Source organism: Lynx canadensis, chromosome B2 (genome assembly GCF_007474595.2).
Source record: "Lynx canadensis isolate LIC74 chromosome B2, mLynCan4.pri.v2, whole genome shotgun sequence".
Lineage (NCBI taxonomy): Eukaryota > Metazoa > Chordata > Mammalia > Carnivora > Felidae > Lynx > Lynx canadensis.
This window is the reverse complement of record NC_044307.1, coordinates 39,811,546-39,827,464: the sequence shown is the minus strand read 5'-3', so window position 1 is coordinate 39,827,464 and position 15,919 is coordinate 39,811,546. Positions and strand designations below refer to the sequence as shown.

The 15,919-nt window shown below is 56.2% G+C and overlaps 2 protein-coding genes across 7 annotated transcripts in view; both read left to right on the top strand.

Moving 5' to 3' along the window:
- LOC115513920 (trem-like transcript 2 protein) overlaps window positions 1-4,917 on the top strand; it is a 45,828-nt gene extending 40,911 nt beyond the window's left edge. For 3 of the 4 annotated variants that reach the window (XM_030315462.1, XM_030315461.1, XM_030315465.2), the window contains 3 exons: window positions 1,183-1,600; window positions 2,618-2,724; window positions 3,029-3,738. In XM_030315462.1, the coding sequence (XP_030171322.1) occupies window positions 1,183-1,600; window positions 2,618-2,724; window positions 3,029-3,123 (620 nt within the window). In that variant the 3' untranslated portion in view covers window positions 3,124-3,738. Of the gene's footprint in view, window positions 1-1,182; window positions 1,601-2,617; window positions 2,725-3,028; window positions 3,739-3,853 lie in introns of those variants that run through there. The other variant, XM_030315464.1, reaches the window with a different exon arrangement.
- Window positions 4,918-5,225: 308 nt separating this feature from the next.
- Window positions 5,226-15,919, top strand: LOC115513921 (CMRF35-like molecule 7). 3 transcript variants are annotated; one of them, XM_030315468.1, is made up of 7 exons: window positions 5,226-5,624; window positions 6,590-6,953; window positions 7,147-7,479; window positions 9,151-9,226; window positions 10,527-10,645; window positions 11,782-11,879; window positions 12,761-15,919. In XM_030315468.1, the coding sequence occupies exons 1-7, from the start codon at window positions 5,523-5,525 to the stop codon at window positions 13,007-13,009; spliced, it is 1,341 nt and encodes a 446-aa protein (XP_030171328.1). In that variant the 5' UTR covers window positions 5,226-5,522; the 3' UTR covers window positions 13,010-15,919. The 3 variants fall into 3 exon arrangements, with proteins under 3 accessions (XP_030171328.1, XP_030171327.1, XP_030171329.1); XM_030315467.1 differs by having other exon boundaries at window positions 11,782-11,888; XM_030315469.1 differs by lacking the exon at window positions 5,226-5,624 and having other exon boundaries at window positions 6,551-6,953; window positions 11,782-11,888.

Here is a 15,919-nt window from a genome sequence, read left to right as displayed (position 1 = left end):
GCAGGGGCGGAGGCAGGGGAGTGGTAGTGTGTCTTCACTGCCCACTGTAGGAGTTCTCTGTCCGTGTCGGATGTCACTCTTTTGTACCCAGCCCTTTGGGATCCTCTGTGAGGTGGGTGTCCAGATGCTGGCCCTCCCAAGGCACCTACGCGTGAGTTCTCTGGAGGGTCTTTGGGGGTGTCTCCACTGCTGTGTAGGGTGATGGTGGAGATCTGGCTCCAGGTCAGCCTCTTCCCCTATCCCCACTCTCACCAATGTTGCTTGTTCGGGGGTCCCTTGCCCAGAAAGATGGGCACCTTCCATGGTGGCCATTTGGCCCTTTGAAATGTGTCCGTGTGATGCACAGTCATGTCATGTGGCAGCCCATGGCAGCCCTCTCTCTCCCCAATGTTTCTCTCCAGTTCCCTTGTTCTCTGCAGATATAGTTTCCACATTGCCCCAGATGGGACCTGGAGCCTCCTGCAACCCCCTTCCTCTTCCACCACCCAAACGCCAACCTTCTCGAAAATGGGATGTAAAAGGCTGAGGTGATGGGTGAGGGTAGCAGGTGTCTCTTCGTAAGCCCCTGAGAAGGGCATCTGACTCTGCTGCTTGAGGTGTTCTGTGGAATTTGGGCCTTTAGTGCTTCCCTGTGTTTTGTTTTTTAAGTTTGTTTGCTTATTTTGAGAGAGACAGAGACTGTGCCAGTGGGGGAGGGGCAGAGAGAGAGAGAGAGGGAGAGAGAATTCCAAGTAGGTTCCACTTTGCCAGCGCAGAGCCCAACAGGGGGCTTGAACTCACGAATCTTTGAGATCATGACCTGAGCCGAAATCAAGAATCTGACGCCCAACTGATGCCCAGTTGCTTCCCTGTCTTCAGTCCCTGGGCCCTACTTGCCAACTATGGAGCACCTGGAAAAGTCCCTGTTCAACATCATAGTGAAGAAGTCTCTTTGGCCCACAGGAATGAGGAGGGTTGGAAGTGACTGGAGAGATGGGGGCGGGGAGGAGAGTGTCCTCTGGGCCCAGGTGGCCCGACAGGGCAGGCTAAAGAAACAGAAAGTCTCTTCCTTCTCCCTGACCAACAGCTGGTCACTCAGAAGAGCAGAGCCCTGGGTACAAGACCCAGGAGGGGAGACGGGGATCCGCTCCCATCAGCGAGACCCCCTCCTGATCTAACGTTCCTCCCTCTCTGGCCCCTTAGCCTCCGCCATCAAGAGAAGCACTCCTCTTCCACAGCTGGCCAGTATCCTCCAGAGTGGAATTGTCGTCACCGAGGGCCCAGCCCCCACCTCAGGCCCCGATGCCCCTTTCACCACCAGTGTGACAGTGCTCACACCTGGTCTCTTCACCATGACCAGACTCGTGCCCTCCGCTGCCTCAGGGTCCATCAGACTGACCTCCATGACAGGCTACAGCTTCACCAGCGCTGGCTCCTCTACCATGGGGCCCGGGAGGACCATGGGGTCCCAGACCGTGACTGTGCCCCCCAGCGATGCCGGAGCCTCCTCTGCCGGCCCAGTGTCTGTGTCTACCAGGGCTGGGCCCCCGCGTGCCAGATCACCCACCACGGGAACGTGCCGTACCAGTGGGTCTCTCATCAACAAATTATCCCCTGACAGGTACCCTGGGGTCGTGGGGCTGAATGACGTTTGACCGGATATGGCGGCCGTTCTTGGGGCCTCCACTTAGAGCCGACCTTCCCTTTCAGGAGGCCCGTCTGGCCTGCTGCTGAATGGCGGGTGGGTAGGACGCCAGAAGCTGGGAAGGAGTGGTGCCATCCATACGGGCTGGCAGTGGGAAGTGAGGGCTGAGGAGGGGTCAGCCTAAGAGTCTGTGGATGAAGAGGAGAAGGTAGGGGCAGGACAAGGATGGGCCTCGGGAGTAGGAAGTGGGAAATGGGGGATGCTTTAAATTGGGTTCCCCCGGAAGCCACCTCTGGGACCAGGAATGCTGGAAAGAGCGCAGGGAAATGAGACAGGGAGCCCGTAGAGAACCTAATCAAGCCACCACCACTGTGGGCAGCGGAGCTCAGCCCATGGGGTGGGCTCTGGGGCCCTGCGTCAGACGCCCTCCTGAAGGGCAAGAGAGCTGTGGTATTAATACACCTACTCCCACTGGCCATTGGTAGAGGGCTGCCTGTCCTGGGTGGGAGAGAGGGCTCCAGTAACAAGAGAAAGTCCTCAGGCCAAAAAATATTTGAATGGAGGTGCCGAGGGCTGGTGCACACGGAGTGCTACAGGCAAGGGGTTACAGGCTGTGCCCCTCCCGCATCAGCTGCAGAGGACAGCAGAAGGAAGGGCCACCACGAGAGGCTCCCACTGTGAGGACAGCAAGACTCTCAGTCTCCTCTGTCACAAATGGGGGTCCCTTAAGAGTCCTCGTCCTCAGCAGTGAGTGGGTTTGAGGAAACAGCGGAGGAGATGCTCCCCTCCACCTGGGACTCTTCCCCTGACCCTCAAGCTCCTCACTTCCTCCTGCCACAGCTGGGTTCCCAAGGAAGAGAGGCCATCACCCCGGCCAACGCCTGTGAGGATTTCTCCAGGTCTGTCTCCTCTCCTGCCGCACGCAGGAAGACATGGGTCTGGGAGGAGGGAGCCGGGTGCTCACCTCCTCCCCGCTCTGTCCTGTCCCCTCAGGCACCAGGATTCATATCCCATTGTGCTCCTGGGGGTGCTGACCTTCCTCCCAGTGCCTGTGATGTTGATCGTGGTCTATGGGTTCTGGAAGAAGAGACACATGGGGAGTGAGTACAGCCCACCCTCCCAGCCTCCTGAGGGCAGAGCACTGGGGCTTGACACGCTTTCCAAAGCGCCCACCTGCACTCCATTCCCAGGCGGTGTGTCCTCACCTTTGTCGGCCAGAAGGACTGCTTGGCACCCAGGGGAGGGAGGAGGGTGGGTGAACAGGAAGGGTGCCGCATGACCCTCCTGGGGCCCACCCAGCAGAAAGTGGAGGGCAGAGCCAGAAGGAGGGATGGACTGGCCCAGGAGGGTGGGGGGAGGGGAGCACCGGAGCCCTGCCCTTCATCTCTGTCCTTGTCCTCCCAGGCTACAGGGTGTGCGACAATCCTGCTAGAGCCTGGAGGGACCCACTTGGAAGCCCGGAGCCTCCGTGGAAGCCTGCTTGGTCCGAGGCCACTTAACTATGGAGTAGGAAAGCTGTTCCTGGAGGGGCCCTAGGAGGCCAGGGGAGGATTAAGATGGGGACCTGTGTGAACTGGAGCCAGACCGATGCTGGACTCAGGCCCCCCCACACCCCCCCGCAGAACCAGAGGCTGCTCTTGGCCCGCTCAGACCCCTTGGGCTGCCAAGAACCTGAGAACGCTCAGAATGGAGGGCACCAGGCCGAAAACCGCAGGGCAAGCCACCGAGGGGATCCTGAGTCCCAGGCTCCCGCTGGGTGGCAGAGAAGCCTTGTAGAGAGCTCAGGAGCCCCTTGTATGCAGCAGAGGGGAGCAGACGGGTGGGCCGCTGCTCTCTCCCCATCCCGAACCCTGTGCCCTCAGCCGCCTTCTGCTCCCCTCAAGCTTCCCCACGTGCTTGGGGAGGAGAGAGTCTCAGAGGCAGCTGGTGTCTCAGGGGCCCCGCCCTGGAGGAGAAGAAGGAACAGTGACCAAGAGTTGGAGATCCACAGGGGTTTGGCAGCAGGGGACCCCAGAGCGGCCTAAGCCCCCCACCCTTGGGGCCCCGCGCCCTCTGATGGGCCTCTGGATGTGCCCTGCCTTGACTGCAGTGCCTGTCCCTGAAGTCCTGGGAGCCAGCCAGCAGAGGCCACCAACCCACTGCGGCCTGTCACCCATTGGCAGGCCCTCTAGGGACAGTTGTGACCAGGCCGCCCAGAGCCCCTTGGCTGCAGGACCAGCCTGTCCCCAGACGGGGGCTGTACTCAGGGCTCTTCCCCTCGGTTCCCAGCTGCAGGCCTGAGCTCTCACAGAAGGCGGAGGGCCCTCCAAAGTCCACTGCAGGGGAGGCCACGGCTCAGAAAAGGGTGGATCGCCCACCCGCCCCCAAGGACTCATTGTCCCCTGGGAAGAGAGGAGCCACGTGGGACCCAGCAAGGACAGCCTGGAGCTGAGCACAGCCTGGAGGAACGCCTGGGGCTGGAGGAGGGCAGGGAGTCTGGCCTCTGCTTCACTGGCCTCCGCTCAGACTTGGCCTCGCCTGCCGTGAAGGCTGGAGAGTATGGGCTGGATTCCTCCCCTGGACCAGGGGCCCTACTAGTCTGGAGCAACTGGAATAAGCACCTAGGGATCAATGTGGCATTTCCACTCTCCCCCTGGAGCAGGGCCGTCCCAGGAGGGACAGCAGATGTCATTGTCAGGAGAGTGACACGGCCAGGGCCTTGATGGGTGGCTGGGGGGCCACTCCAGAATGGAGGTGGGGAGACAGGAAGGGACAGAAGGTAATCCTGGAGGACTGCAGGGAAGAGGCATCTCTTTCCTGCGTCCAGAAGGGGGCACTAGAGGAGGGACTCAGATTGAGGAACCCACAAGCCCCGTGTCAGGACATACACACACGCGCGCACCCAGAGTGATCTCGGTCCTCTCTATCAGGGTGTGCCCACGACCTTGGTGTGCAACTAGGAGGGGGTTCATTTCCCTGGGGAACACAGCTCCCCCAGACGCCCACTCCATTCAAGATCCTGCAACAGCACAGTTACAGCCCCGCCTGTGGGAGAGCAGCAGAGGGCTCAGGACGGGGACTGAGGGATGCCCCCTGTCACTGTGTGACCCTGTGCAAGTAACTAACCCTATCGGACCTCATTGTCCTCTGTTGTGAAAGAGGACACTAACTCTACCTCCCAAGACTGCTTTCAAGGATCAAGTAGAGTGACAGGAACCTCTTACCACCGAGTAAATGCCTCCTGATTGCTTGTCCCCAAGCTCTTCTCCAGCTCTAGCGTATGCTTTGTCTACACTAAAGCCCTCTGGGCCCTATTTCTCTGTTGTGCCCTAAATTGAAAGGGGCTAGGGAGGGCAGAGGGACACACGGGCAGGCCTCAGGCGGTGGGTGCTGGACCTAGGCAGAGGCCTTCGGCTGTGCCCTGATGTCAGGGTAGCTGTTGGGGACCCCCCCCCCATCCCTGTTTGCCGAGGATGAGGGGCTCCCGGAATTGGGTGAGGCTGTACCAGGTGCCCACCCTTGGAGCCTGCTCCCACGTGAACTCCCCAGGAAGGATACAGGGTACTGGGAAAGGAATACAGAGCCCCCGCCCCGGGGTCTCCAGCCCCGCTGGGGCCTGGGTGGCCTCTTTGGACCTCCAGTGCTCTGAGACATTTTCCTGAAAACCCCAGCCTTTCATTTTTCTCCTTGTCCTTACCCTTTTTCCCCTGGAGCTGCAGGAGGATCCAGATCCTCAGGAGATCCTGGGCAGGGGGTGCATGGGGGGGGGGTGGGTATCACACAGGCTGCTGCTGCTGCTGTTAGTGGCTAAGGCAACAAAGCTTCCTGAGCAATCGACTGTGATGACAGGACACGCCCGTGGAGGGCTTCCTGTCGTGACCCAGGGCCGGGACACGTAAAGAAAACCCAGCTTGGGGGGATGTCTGCTCTGCGGAACATAGAAGACACATCTGTCACCGTGGGACACACGCGCTCCCACTGGAAGTCCAGCAAGCAAGCCTCAAGTTCACGGTCCTCCCAGGTGGCTGCAAAAGGTTTCTCAGTCTGCATCAAACTGAGTCGGTGTATCGTCCTCCTTCAGGCTGATGGACTTGTTACCCCAGGGCTGGGAATAGGGAGAGCGGAAGGCCTCCTCTGCCCGCCCCTCCCCCCAGGGGGCTGCCTCAGCTGCAGAGAGAGGCCTCACCAAGGGCAGTCCCCCTCCCAGGGTGGCCCGTCACCCCTGACCGGCTGTCGCAGGCTCCAAAGCCCCGGCATCTCCTTGCCACCCTGGAGAGCATCCTGTCTTCAGATCTCTGCAGGCCTGAGCTTCCTGTTGACCTGTCCTTCTCTTCCCGGCTTGGTCCCCGGGCATGTTAGGCCTCCCGTGCTAACCTCCACCTCAGAATCTGTGCCCCCACAAACCCGACCTGCCACACTGCATTTTTACAAGGTGTCCTCCTTTCTTCATTGTTTATTAACTATACACAGCCTGTGGTGATTGTTTTTCCGTGGCTCTTCTAATGACAATTATTCTTAAAAACGTGCTTGATTACTGTGGTCTTTGGACAAATGCTTGGGGAGTGATTATGGCAGGCTGGGAGCTGGGGACATGGGGTGACTGGGGTGGGGAGACTCCCCTCCAGCCTCCCCGATCCTCTTCCCCCCCCCCCGCCAGTTATGCTCCCCCGCTTCATTCTTTCCCACCCTTGCCAGAATATTCCCTGATTCCCTGCACCTCTTCCTGGAAAATGACTCTCCCTCTCTCTTCTCCTCTGCCCCTCCAGTCCCCACACAACCCTCCAGCTCCCAGGCAGGCCTGGACAATAAGGCTCAGACCACTGGGCACCTCCAAAGGTCCCCTAACTGGGTCACTCCCCGTCAGCCACTGCTTTACCGGGTGGGGAGGAGGTAGCTGAGGGCTGGGAGGAAGTGGTCAGCTAGAGGGGAGAAAGAAAGGAGAAATAGGTTCTGCTTTCACCAAAGTTTCTTCCTGGGCTTCCACAGCTTTCTACATCCCAACCCCAGTGTGACAAGGAGGAAGAGGCTGAGCACGAGAGAGCCACAGCAGTAGCCGCAGAGTCCCCTGGAGCCTCAGTCCAGTCTCGGGGTTGTCGCCTTTCGGGGCTCACGTATAGCACCTGCAGCGGGAAGGTCCCCTCCTCCCAGGCCTCCTACTGCCCCGTCGGAGCACGCTTCTTCCCCCGGACCAGCGAGGGTGGCTGTGCTGAATCCCCACCCCTGTCCCCCAGCCAGAAGCTCCCTGTCCTCGGGACTTCCCTCTCCCACCCCGGCTCAAGAAGAGGGCTCATGGCCGGGGGGGGCACACACCTGCTGCTCTCTGTCCTTCTGATGCTCCTGGCATCATCAGGTGATGAGGACCAAGGGAGGGAACAGGGCAAGAGGAGGGGGAGGTGGCCGGGTGAGGCAGGCCAGAAGGGGACAGGGGCGGGGTGGGGCTGTGGCCTGAGGCTGCCTCTGGGGCCCTTTCTGCGGAGGAAGGCACCTATCTCCTGGCCCCGCAGTGGCAGATGAACTGCTCCCTGACCCGAGTTTCTTTTCAGGCTCCTGGGGACAGAAGTCACTGTTGCTGCACAAACTGGAAGGGGAGACGGTCTCCGTGAAGTGCCTGTACCCGCCCTGGACAGGTTCAAACATGATGAGAGTCTGGTGCAGGGACATTTCAGCAGATACTTGTATTGTGTTAGCCTCCAACACCAGGCTCCCGAGAGTGTCCGGGGAACCTCGAAACTCTATTCAGGATTATTCCAGTTTAGGCTACTTCATCGTCACCATGACTGAGCTCAGGGTGAAGGACTCCGGATTTTATTCATGTGGATTCTACAAATCCTCAGAGATCTCTGTTCTCGGAAAATTCCGTCTGGTGGTATCTCGGGGTGAGTTCTTGCCCTTCTTCGTGTGGTCCTCAGCCTTCCTAAACCACAGGTGTTAGAGCTAGAGAAGACTCTAAAAGCATTTTCTTCTTGGCTCTCACAGCCGAAAACCAGTGCCCTTTGCCCAAGGTCACCGTGAATTAAAGGCAGAACCAGCAGAACTCAGACCTGCTGGCTCACTTGGTTCTTCCTTTCCCATCACATGTGTCTCTGAACAGTTTTGTTGCTACTGACAAGACTCGTCTGTTGATTTCTAATGACTGTAAGGCTCCCTCAGGCTTGACGAGACTGGCTGGTGACTGGGCCGCTCCTGGGCATCCCCACCCCTGACCCTAACCCCTAACCTTCTCTCAAAGGATTGTGCTTGAGTCCCAGGAAGCCAGTTGGGTTAACAAATGGCGGACAGGCAGGAGGCAGCCAGTCAGTGAGGCAGACGTGGGGCTTCGAGGGTGAGGTTGGGAGGTGCAGTGGCCGGGGGCTCAGAAGACATGGGTCCTCACCCTGGCCCTGCCCCTTATAGTCGAGAGACCATAAGCCTCAGGTGGGGAGCTTGGCGGTGCTCCCCATCTGAGGCCCCAGGTGTATTTCTTGAAAACCTCCGAGTGGTTGGGGCACCTGGGTGGCTCAGTCGGCTGAGTGTCCGACTTCGGCTCAGGTCATGATCTCATGGCTTGTGGGTTCGAGCCCCACGTCGGGCTCTGTGCTGTCGGCTCGGAGCCTGGAGCCTGCTTCAATTCTGTGTCTCCCTCTCTCTCTGCCCCTTCCCCGCTCATGATCTGTCTCTCTCTGTCTCTCAAAAATGAATAAACGTTAAAAAAAATTAAAAAAAAAAAACAACCTCCGAGTGGCAAAGCCTGCCCGCCCTCCCCTCCCCCCCCCCCCCCCCCACTGAGTTTCTCTGTGATGGCCGGAGCCTGAATGGCATCTTCCCAGACCCCTGCCCTCCTTCCAAGCCTGCTCAGCCATTCCGTGAGCTGGGCACCCGGAGGTCAGCCGCTTGGCCAGTCACCGCCTAAGCCGTGGCTCACCGCCCTCCCCCATGTAGGGCAGGGGCTGTGCTCTAGAAGGGGAATCAGAAACCTTGAGACCCACTCCTGTGCTGGAGGAGCCCACAGCGCCCTCCCACGCCAGGAAGGCAGATACATAGGTAAAGGGTTAGGAGGGTGGGTGGTGGGCGGCATAATGGAAGCATGTTGGGTGGCGGCCCAGTGGAAGGGAGAGACCAGGTTGGTGGAGAAAGCAGTGGTATGGATTCTCCTGGAGGACTCCCCAGAGGAGGTGATACCGCCTGGGCCTTACTGAAGGAGCAGGACCCCCAGACAAAAGTGGGGGCAGGTGGGAGGGAAGCATTATGGGTGGAGAGTACATGATATGTTCAAAGAACACAGAAAAGACTGTGGAATATAGCCAAGTGATAGTGTGGTCCTAATCTAAAGCCACTTGCACGGTGGCACTTCACTGTGAGGAAAACCCAAGAGAAATGGGTTCTGCTTTCACCAGAGTTTCTTCCTGGGCTTCCACAGCTTTCTACATCCACATCACTCAGAGTAACACCCCCACTTGGCCCAGAGCCCTGTGTGGGCCCATCCTCCCCAGGGCCACGGGCTAGAAGTGGGGAGCCCGCAATGCGGAGCAAACACATGGGAGTGCTCCTCTCGTGGTCGTGTCTTTCAGCTACAACCACGCCCACCACCACGAGCACCAGGAGCACCACAGCCTGGACCTCCGCCGCCAGCCCTGTCACCGACAGGTACTGTCACCTGCCTCCCGGTCCTCTCTGTCCTCCACTTCCTCCCCCCCCCGCATGGCCGACTGTGTGAAATGCCTCCAGCTACCACATGCCCATAGACGCCTGGCTCTCAGGGGGGCAGAATGCTTCAGGTCACTTGCTTCAGGCCTCTTGGAGCCTCAGTTTTATCATCTGCAAAATGGGGCCAGTGGACATTCTCACCTTACAGCAGGGTTGCTTACCTTGGGCAAGGCTGACATTTGTTGCGAGGGGTGTCCCGGGCGGCAGTGTCCCTGGCCTCTGCCCATGGGACAGCAACAGCACAAACCTCCCTGAGACCACCCAGGTGTGGCAACCAAACCAAAATGTCTCCGGACACTGCCAAGTTTGCCTCGGGGCAGAACCACCGTCTTACGGAGTTGCTGTGAGGATTAAGTGGGATTGTGTCTGGCCCAGCGCCAGGCATGTGCCCAGAGCTTCTTCCTTGGCCTCTCTCCTCTTCCAGCCACAGGCGTCCGGGGGAAGGGGGCACTCTGTCGTTACTACAACCCGTGGCCTGATTTCTTCTCTACCCCTGCCTGATGGGTTCTAGGCCCCGACCCCCCGGGACTGACCTGATAGCCGCTCTTATTCCAGACTCCATCCTCCCTGCCGTCTCTCCACCCACCATCACTGCGATGGGAACCCAGGGCTCTCACAACCATGGTTCCTTGCTTCAAGGCAGTATGTCCAGAAACCAGGTGGAGCTGGTCATGGAGCTGAGAGGTGTCCCTAAAGTGGCTGCCTCCGGGGCTTAGGGCTTCAACGCTTGCCACCCTGGGGAGCCTGCTGTGGTGTGACAAAGCCTGTCTTTGTGTTCTGCCTTCGACTTAAGACAGGCCCTATCCAGATGTGTTTATCATGTGGCAGAACTGTGGGTCACAGGAAACCAGTGTTCTCTGAGAGTTGAGCGCCTCTCACAGGCAGACTGAGGTGACAGAGCCGGGACCAAGAATAGTTTAGGGGAGCAGGTTGGAAGGGTGAGTGCAGACCCTGCAACAGGGGCCCGGGGGCAAGTCAGGGGACAGCAGCCAGAAAAGGGAAAAGGAGCAAAGACAGCAGGCATTGGTACCATTCCCCTTTCACAGAGGAGGAAACATAGCCCAGACGTGGCTAGACGTGCATGGCTTATGGGGCAGAGTCCTTGACCATGGGGCTGCCTCCTGGCCAGCTCAGCGGGAGGGGCTGTCATGACCACCAAATGTGTGGGGAGAGGGATGGCTTCCCCGCAGAAGGTTGGCTCCCACTTTCCTCACCCTGCTGGCTGTTCCTTATTCCCAAGCTCCGAAAGCAATTGGCGTCTCATCATTCCCACCTCGACGGTGGCCGTCCTGCTGCTGCTGGTGCTCATGGTCCTCATGATCCTGTACTTCAAGAAAGCCCGAGGAAGTGCCGGGAAAGGTAAAGCCCAGAGCTGGCTCAGAGCAGACCACTGAGGGCGTGGCTATGATGTCCTCATGCCCGCGAGCCGTGAGGACCGGGCTTATTGTGCCCATTCTATCTACCACCAAGGAAATTGAGGCCCGCAAGACAAGGTGGCCAGGATCCCTCTGTTCAGAGGCTCAAGGTCAGCTTCCTCTAAGCCTAATTTGCCTAAAGTTGGGCATTCTGCTATCATTTTGGGATCGTATAATTTGCCATATTTTTATAGGTAAGGATTTACTTTTTTTATTTTTTAAAAAAGCTCTATTTCTGTTGAGAGAGGGAAAGTGCAACCAGGGGAAGGGGCAGAGAGACAGAGGGAGACAGAATCTGCACTGACAGTGTGAAGCCTGACACAGGGCTCAGTCCCACAAACCGTGAGATTAAGACTTGAGCGGACTCACGGACTGTGAGATCATGACCTGAGCTGAAGTTGGACGCTTAACCGACTGAGCTACCCAGGTGCCCCGGATTGTAAAATTTTCTATCCGTACTTTTCAAACTGTGCAAAGCCAATTTAGTGGGTCACAATACTATTTCCATAAAACAAAATAAAAAGGTAAAATGTCACAGTGGTTTGTACACTCTGGAAGGACAAATATTTTTTCATTGGACTTTTAGGGGTGTGTGGGGGGGTGCACGTATGCGTAGGAGTGTGAGTGTGTGAGTGTGTGAGTGTGTGTATTCGTATGTGCCGGAATAAGATAAAATGTTTCTCATTGTGGCTCCTGGCCCAAAAATTTGAAAGACGTTATAGATAACTTCCCCAGCAAATAGATTATACTTAAATTGATGTTTCAGTTTGGAACTTTCAGTGACTTGAGTTGATTAAGCTTACCAGTTTTATGCAAATGAGCCACAGGCCACCAGCTTGATTTGCTCCTTATCACTAACCTCTGCTCTCTGGACACTCCTCTGCACTGGCCCCGGGCCTGCGACCCTACTGTGACCTCCCTGCAACATCCTGGGCAGGGTGGGATTTCCGGGCCGGGGCCCCAGCCCCTCCCCTGCCAGGGTCCCCTCTGCCCAGAGGGGGCCTCCATCACCTCTGTCTTCTCAGGAGACTGGAGCCTAGGGAGCGGTCCCTGCCCCAAACTGGACTCTTTTCTTCACAGGTGAGGACAAACTCCACGTCTATGACAACATTTCAGTCCAGAGGGAAAAGACCACTGAACACCGGAAAGACTCCTCGTCAGGGCAGAGGCGATCTCAGGTTTCCTGGGTATCTTTGTTGTCAGTGTTACTGTCTTTTTTAGCTCCCCAGCTTGTGTTTACGTGTAGTTTCTGTTCAGTCTGGGCCTGGAATCACGTGTGACTCCTCATGTTGCCTCATCTGCACGTACCCATTGCCCCATATTTCCCAATTCAAACCTCTTCAAGAGAGAGAAGTTGACTGCTTCAGCTTTTGACCTTCACCCCCACAGGAGACAGCTATTAATGGGGGTCCATCCCATGGGTCCAGAGCCAGCCTATGGCGTGGTTTCCATCAGTCCAGTCGGCTAGGGGGAAGAGGGCCTCACGGCACAAGCATGGCTCCCTAAGTGCTCTCTCTTCGGGAGCTGAGGGCCGAGCTGTTGCCCTTGGGTAGGCATGTCTTGTCTAAAGATCTGAGACTCTTAAAACCACAGAATCGCAGGATTGGGAGGATCTAAAGCCATCTGGTTCAACCCTCTGTAATGCTGGAATCAACTCTACAAATGGCACCCCTACCAAGTGCTGTTCTAGCTCAGCACTACTCAAACTTGAGTATGCATAAAAGTCACCTGGAAAACGTGTTCAAACAGAATTTCTTGGGCCCCTCCCCCAGAGACCGATTTAATAGATCTTGGGTGGAACCTGAGATTTTAACAAGCTGCCAGGCAATGCCGGTCCATGGATCATACCCAACATAGCCTTCCTTAGCCTATTCTTAAACATCGTCAGTGATGGCAACTCTGCTGGCTTCAGCTATTCCCAGAGGCTCTGCAAGGTCCATACTCTGTCCCATACCTTATCCCTGTCTCTGTTCTCCACCCAGCTCTGGGCAGCCTGGGGGCCACTGACCATTCCCAGCTATGATCTGTACAATGAACATCTATCTTCTTTGATTCCCAGGGCTCCCATCAACAGATGGGCTCTGACGAGGACTCTGGGGCCATTTGCTATGCTTCACTTACCCACCTGAACAACTTTGACCTTGAGGACTCCATCTATGTCAACACCCACCCCAACCTGAGGCCCACGCCTGACCCCCTTCTGACTGTGGAATATGCCAGCATCTCTGGAAGCAGACCCCAGCCCTCCAACTTGACTGCCCTGGAGGGGGAAACTCAGGAGCTGAAGGCAGACTTCACTGGGCAGTGAGCACTTAACAAGTACCTGTGAGGCGTGGGGTTGCCCTACCAGTGATACGGGGACTTTGGTGGGACAAAGATGGTCCCAAACCAGCAAAAGGTCATCCCTTCCTACAAAGGAGGTGAGGAAGGGGGAGGAGAAGAAAGTCCTTATCACTCCAGAGGAGAGAAGTTTTGGGTCTAAAGGCTGTGCTGGGCAGGCTCTGGGGCCCATAGAAGGGGTTTCTAGACACCTGCCTGCTCCCCTCCCCAGGGTCTAGGAGGAGGGCTATTAGAGCAAAGTCCAATTACATAGGGTCTGGATCCCAGTGCCTCTGAGTGACCCAATGTTCGCCCCACTCTGTGACCCTCACTTCCTTCCTGACCAGGGGCTGTGAAACCCTGACACACTGTGCAAGTTCCTCTTTGGTGACTCTCCTCATGAAACCCCCCCCCTCCACCCCCAACTACCTCTCAGGGCTGCTAAGCCAGGCTGGAAAGTTATTTTCCTCCACCAGAGCTCCTTCCTGATCTCCTGATTTTGATTCTCACAAATGACCCTGCCAGTATGTGGGCAGTGTCCTCCACTCAAGAGTCCCTCCTAACACTTGGCCTTGCTGGGCAGGGGTGGGAGGCATGAGAGCTTCCTTCCTTATAGTGGCCCCTGCAGCCACTGTAGGGAACTGACCTGGGCTCCCTCCCCTTCCATGGAAACCATCAACTACCTTGCTAGCTTCATCTCCAACAGAGCAGGCTGAGGGCCACCTCCTGCTTTGCCCACGTACACTTCCACAGGGCTCTTATGGAGACATGGGCCCTCTTTTATTCTGCACCTCCAAGGAGTGACTCTGGATTGTGGGAATTCTAGGCCATGGGGGCAGAGGGTGCTGTCCTACCATGTCATGGGAAAGATTTCTTGAATTGCAGATTCATTACTTCTCAAGGGTGACATTTAAAGATCATCAAATCCAACTGCCAGTGGGAGGCCAGATCCCTTCTGCAAAATTCCAGTGAGTCATACAGTGTCTGTCCCAATCTCTTGGAGGACAGGGGATGCACCGCTTATTGGTCAGTGTGAATGGTTTTGTCAGACAAGAACTTGTTTGCCATCAGTCACAGTGAGACATCAGCTTTGCCTCCAGGATGGGACCTGAGAGTGTGGTTGCTTCAGGGCCAGGAAGGGAGAGGGGTTGGAGAGGAAAAGGGTGGGTGGTCTGAGGTCTGGCAGGCTCGGGTGTGATGATGAGGTCTTCTTCAGGGAGGAATTCAAAGTAATTCCTTGTCACCTGTGACATCCCAGGTTCTCAGTGTTGAGGATGTGGTTCTGTCCCGAGTCTGTGGCTGTTGGGGACATCTGGGAACAACCCCAAGTTGAAAGAGGTGGAGAACAGGATGTTCTGAGCATCACCTTGGCTCCTCAGGTCTCTTCCCTGCCCATCCAGTGCTCCAGATTTGACTACCAGAGGCTGGGCACCTGCTGTATCCTGACCTCTCACCCTACCCGGCCTTGCTCTGAGAGGGCCATCAGCACTGACCTACGGCCTCATTAGACCTCTGGTCCTCTGTTGTGCTAGGCTCCTGACAGTTCCTCTTGGTCTATATTTTAGTCTACATAACCACTGGGGGAGCCCATCTTCACCATGGTCTTCTCGACTCGGGTTTCCTGGCTATAACACCACGAGCCATCCCAGGGGTCAGGTTCCTCCCGCCACTGTCCAAAGCCAAAGGATTTACTCAGACTAGAACCCCTGGAGTTATAGGCATTACATGGTATTTATAGGGGCCTGCTGACCTCCAGCCACTGCTCAGGGGCAGTGATTAAGTCTAGTAAGCCAACAATTATGGAGTGTTTCTTATAGCCACATTCCTCTACATACCTTAATGGCTTAAACAACCTCATAAGGTAAGTGCTTTCCCTTCATTTTAAAGATGGGGAAATTGAGACGCAGACAGTTCAGTAATTTCCCAAAGTCTTATAGCTAATAAATGGTGGATCCTAGACCTGAAATTTTAGCCACAGTGCTTTTGGGTCCCTGTTCCCATTGCATGTACGCATGCACGCATGCATGCACATGCACAGTGGGTAGACGTATGACAAAATAGTAACACCAAGCAATCATGGCAAGAGCTGAAGAATGCTAACGGTGCTAGGAGAGGATGGGAAGCATGACCTTTTCTGATAGAACTCCAGGAGCCAAGAGGGGATGGTAGGGCTGTGGCTGATGTAGCTGGGGAGTTTGAGGAGAGGGATTCTTGATTAACCAGTGTCCCCAGATAAAAAGGCCTGGGTCCCTCCTGCCCACAGTGCCTCAGGGAGGGGACCACCCCTTCTGCCACCCAAGGCTCAGGCCCCACAGGAGAGAGATGCTCTTTGACCTTTGGGACACTAGCAGGCTTTAGGCACCATCCTCGGAGGGCCTGCCACCCACTGCCAGTTGGACCCTCCCTTCTCTTCCCCCCACTATGCTCTTTATGCATGCCCACAGTATGTCAATGTTTTGTTCATCGACTTGTCTGTTTTCTGTTTTGGTCAGTGTTTCAAGCCACTAAGGTTTGGGATAGTTTGTTACCAATAAACAATAAATAATCAAACTGAAGAACCAAGACAAAGTTGAAGAACAAATGGAAAAGGAGATGGTCTTACCTGACCGGAAACCAAGACTTAGTGTGATGTTCTCACAACCACAGTGTGATCCTAGACTAGAAAATCGACCAGGGCAACAGAATTGGGGGGTGAGAAGTGGGAACCTGATTTTCTGCCAAAGCAGGCATATGAAACAGGGGCAGAGGAGAGGAATATGCCATGGTCTGGGAGCAACCATCTATCCATATGGAGAAAATAGAAAATTAGATTCCCGCCTATGTTTTACACAAGAATGAATTCCAGGTGGGTTACAAATCTCCATGTCAATAGCTGAGCAATAAAATGTTTAGACAAAAA

Coding starts and splice junctions, on each gene's coding strand:
- LOC115513921 (XM_030315467.1), top strand. CDS start 5,523: ATGTCTGCTCTGCGGAACATAGAAGACACATCTGTCACCGTGGGACAC. Junction 5,625..6,589: donor CAAGTTCACGGTCCTCCCAG/GTGGCTGCAAAA, acceptor GGGCTTCCACAG/CTTTCTACATCCCAACCCCA. Junction 10,646..11,781: donor CCGAGGAAGTGCCGGGAAAG/GTAAAGCCCAGA, acceptor TTTTCTTCACAG/GTGAGGACAAACTCCACGTC.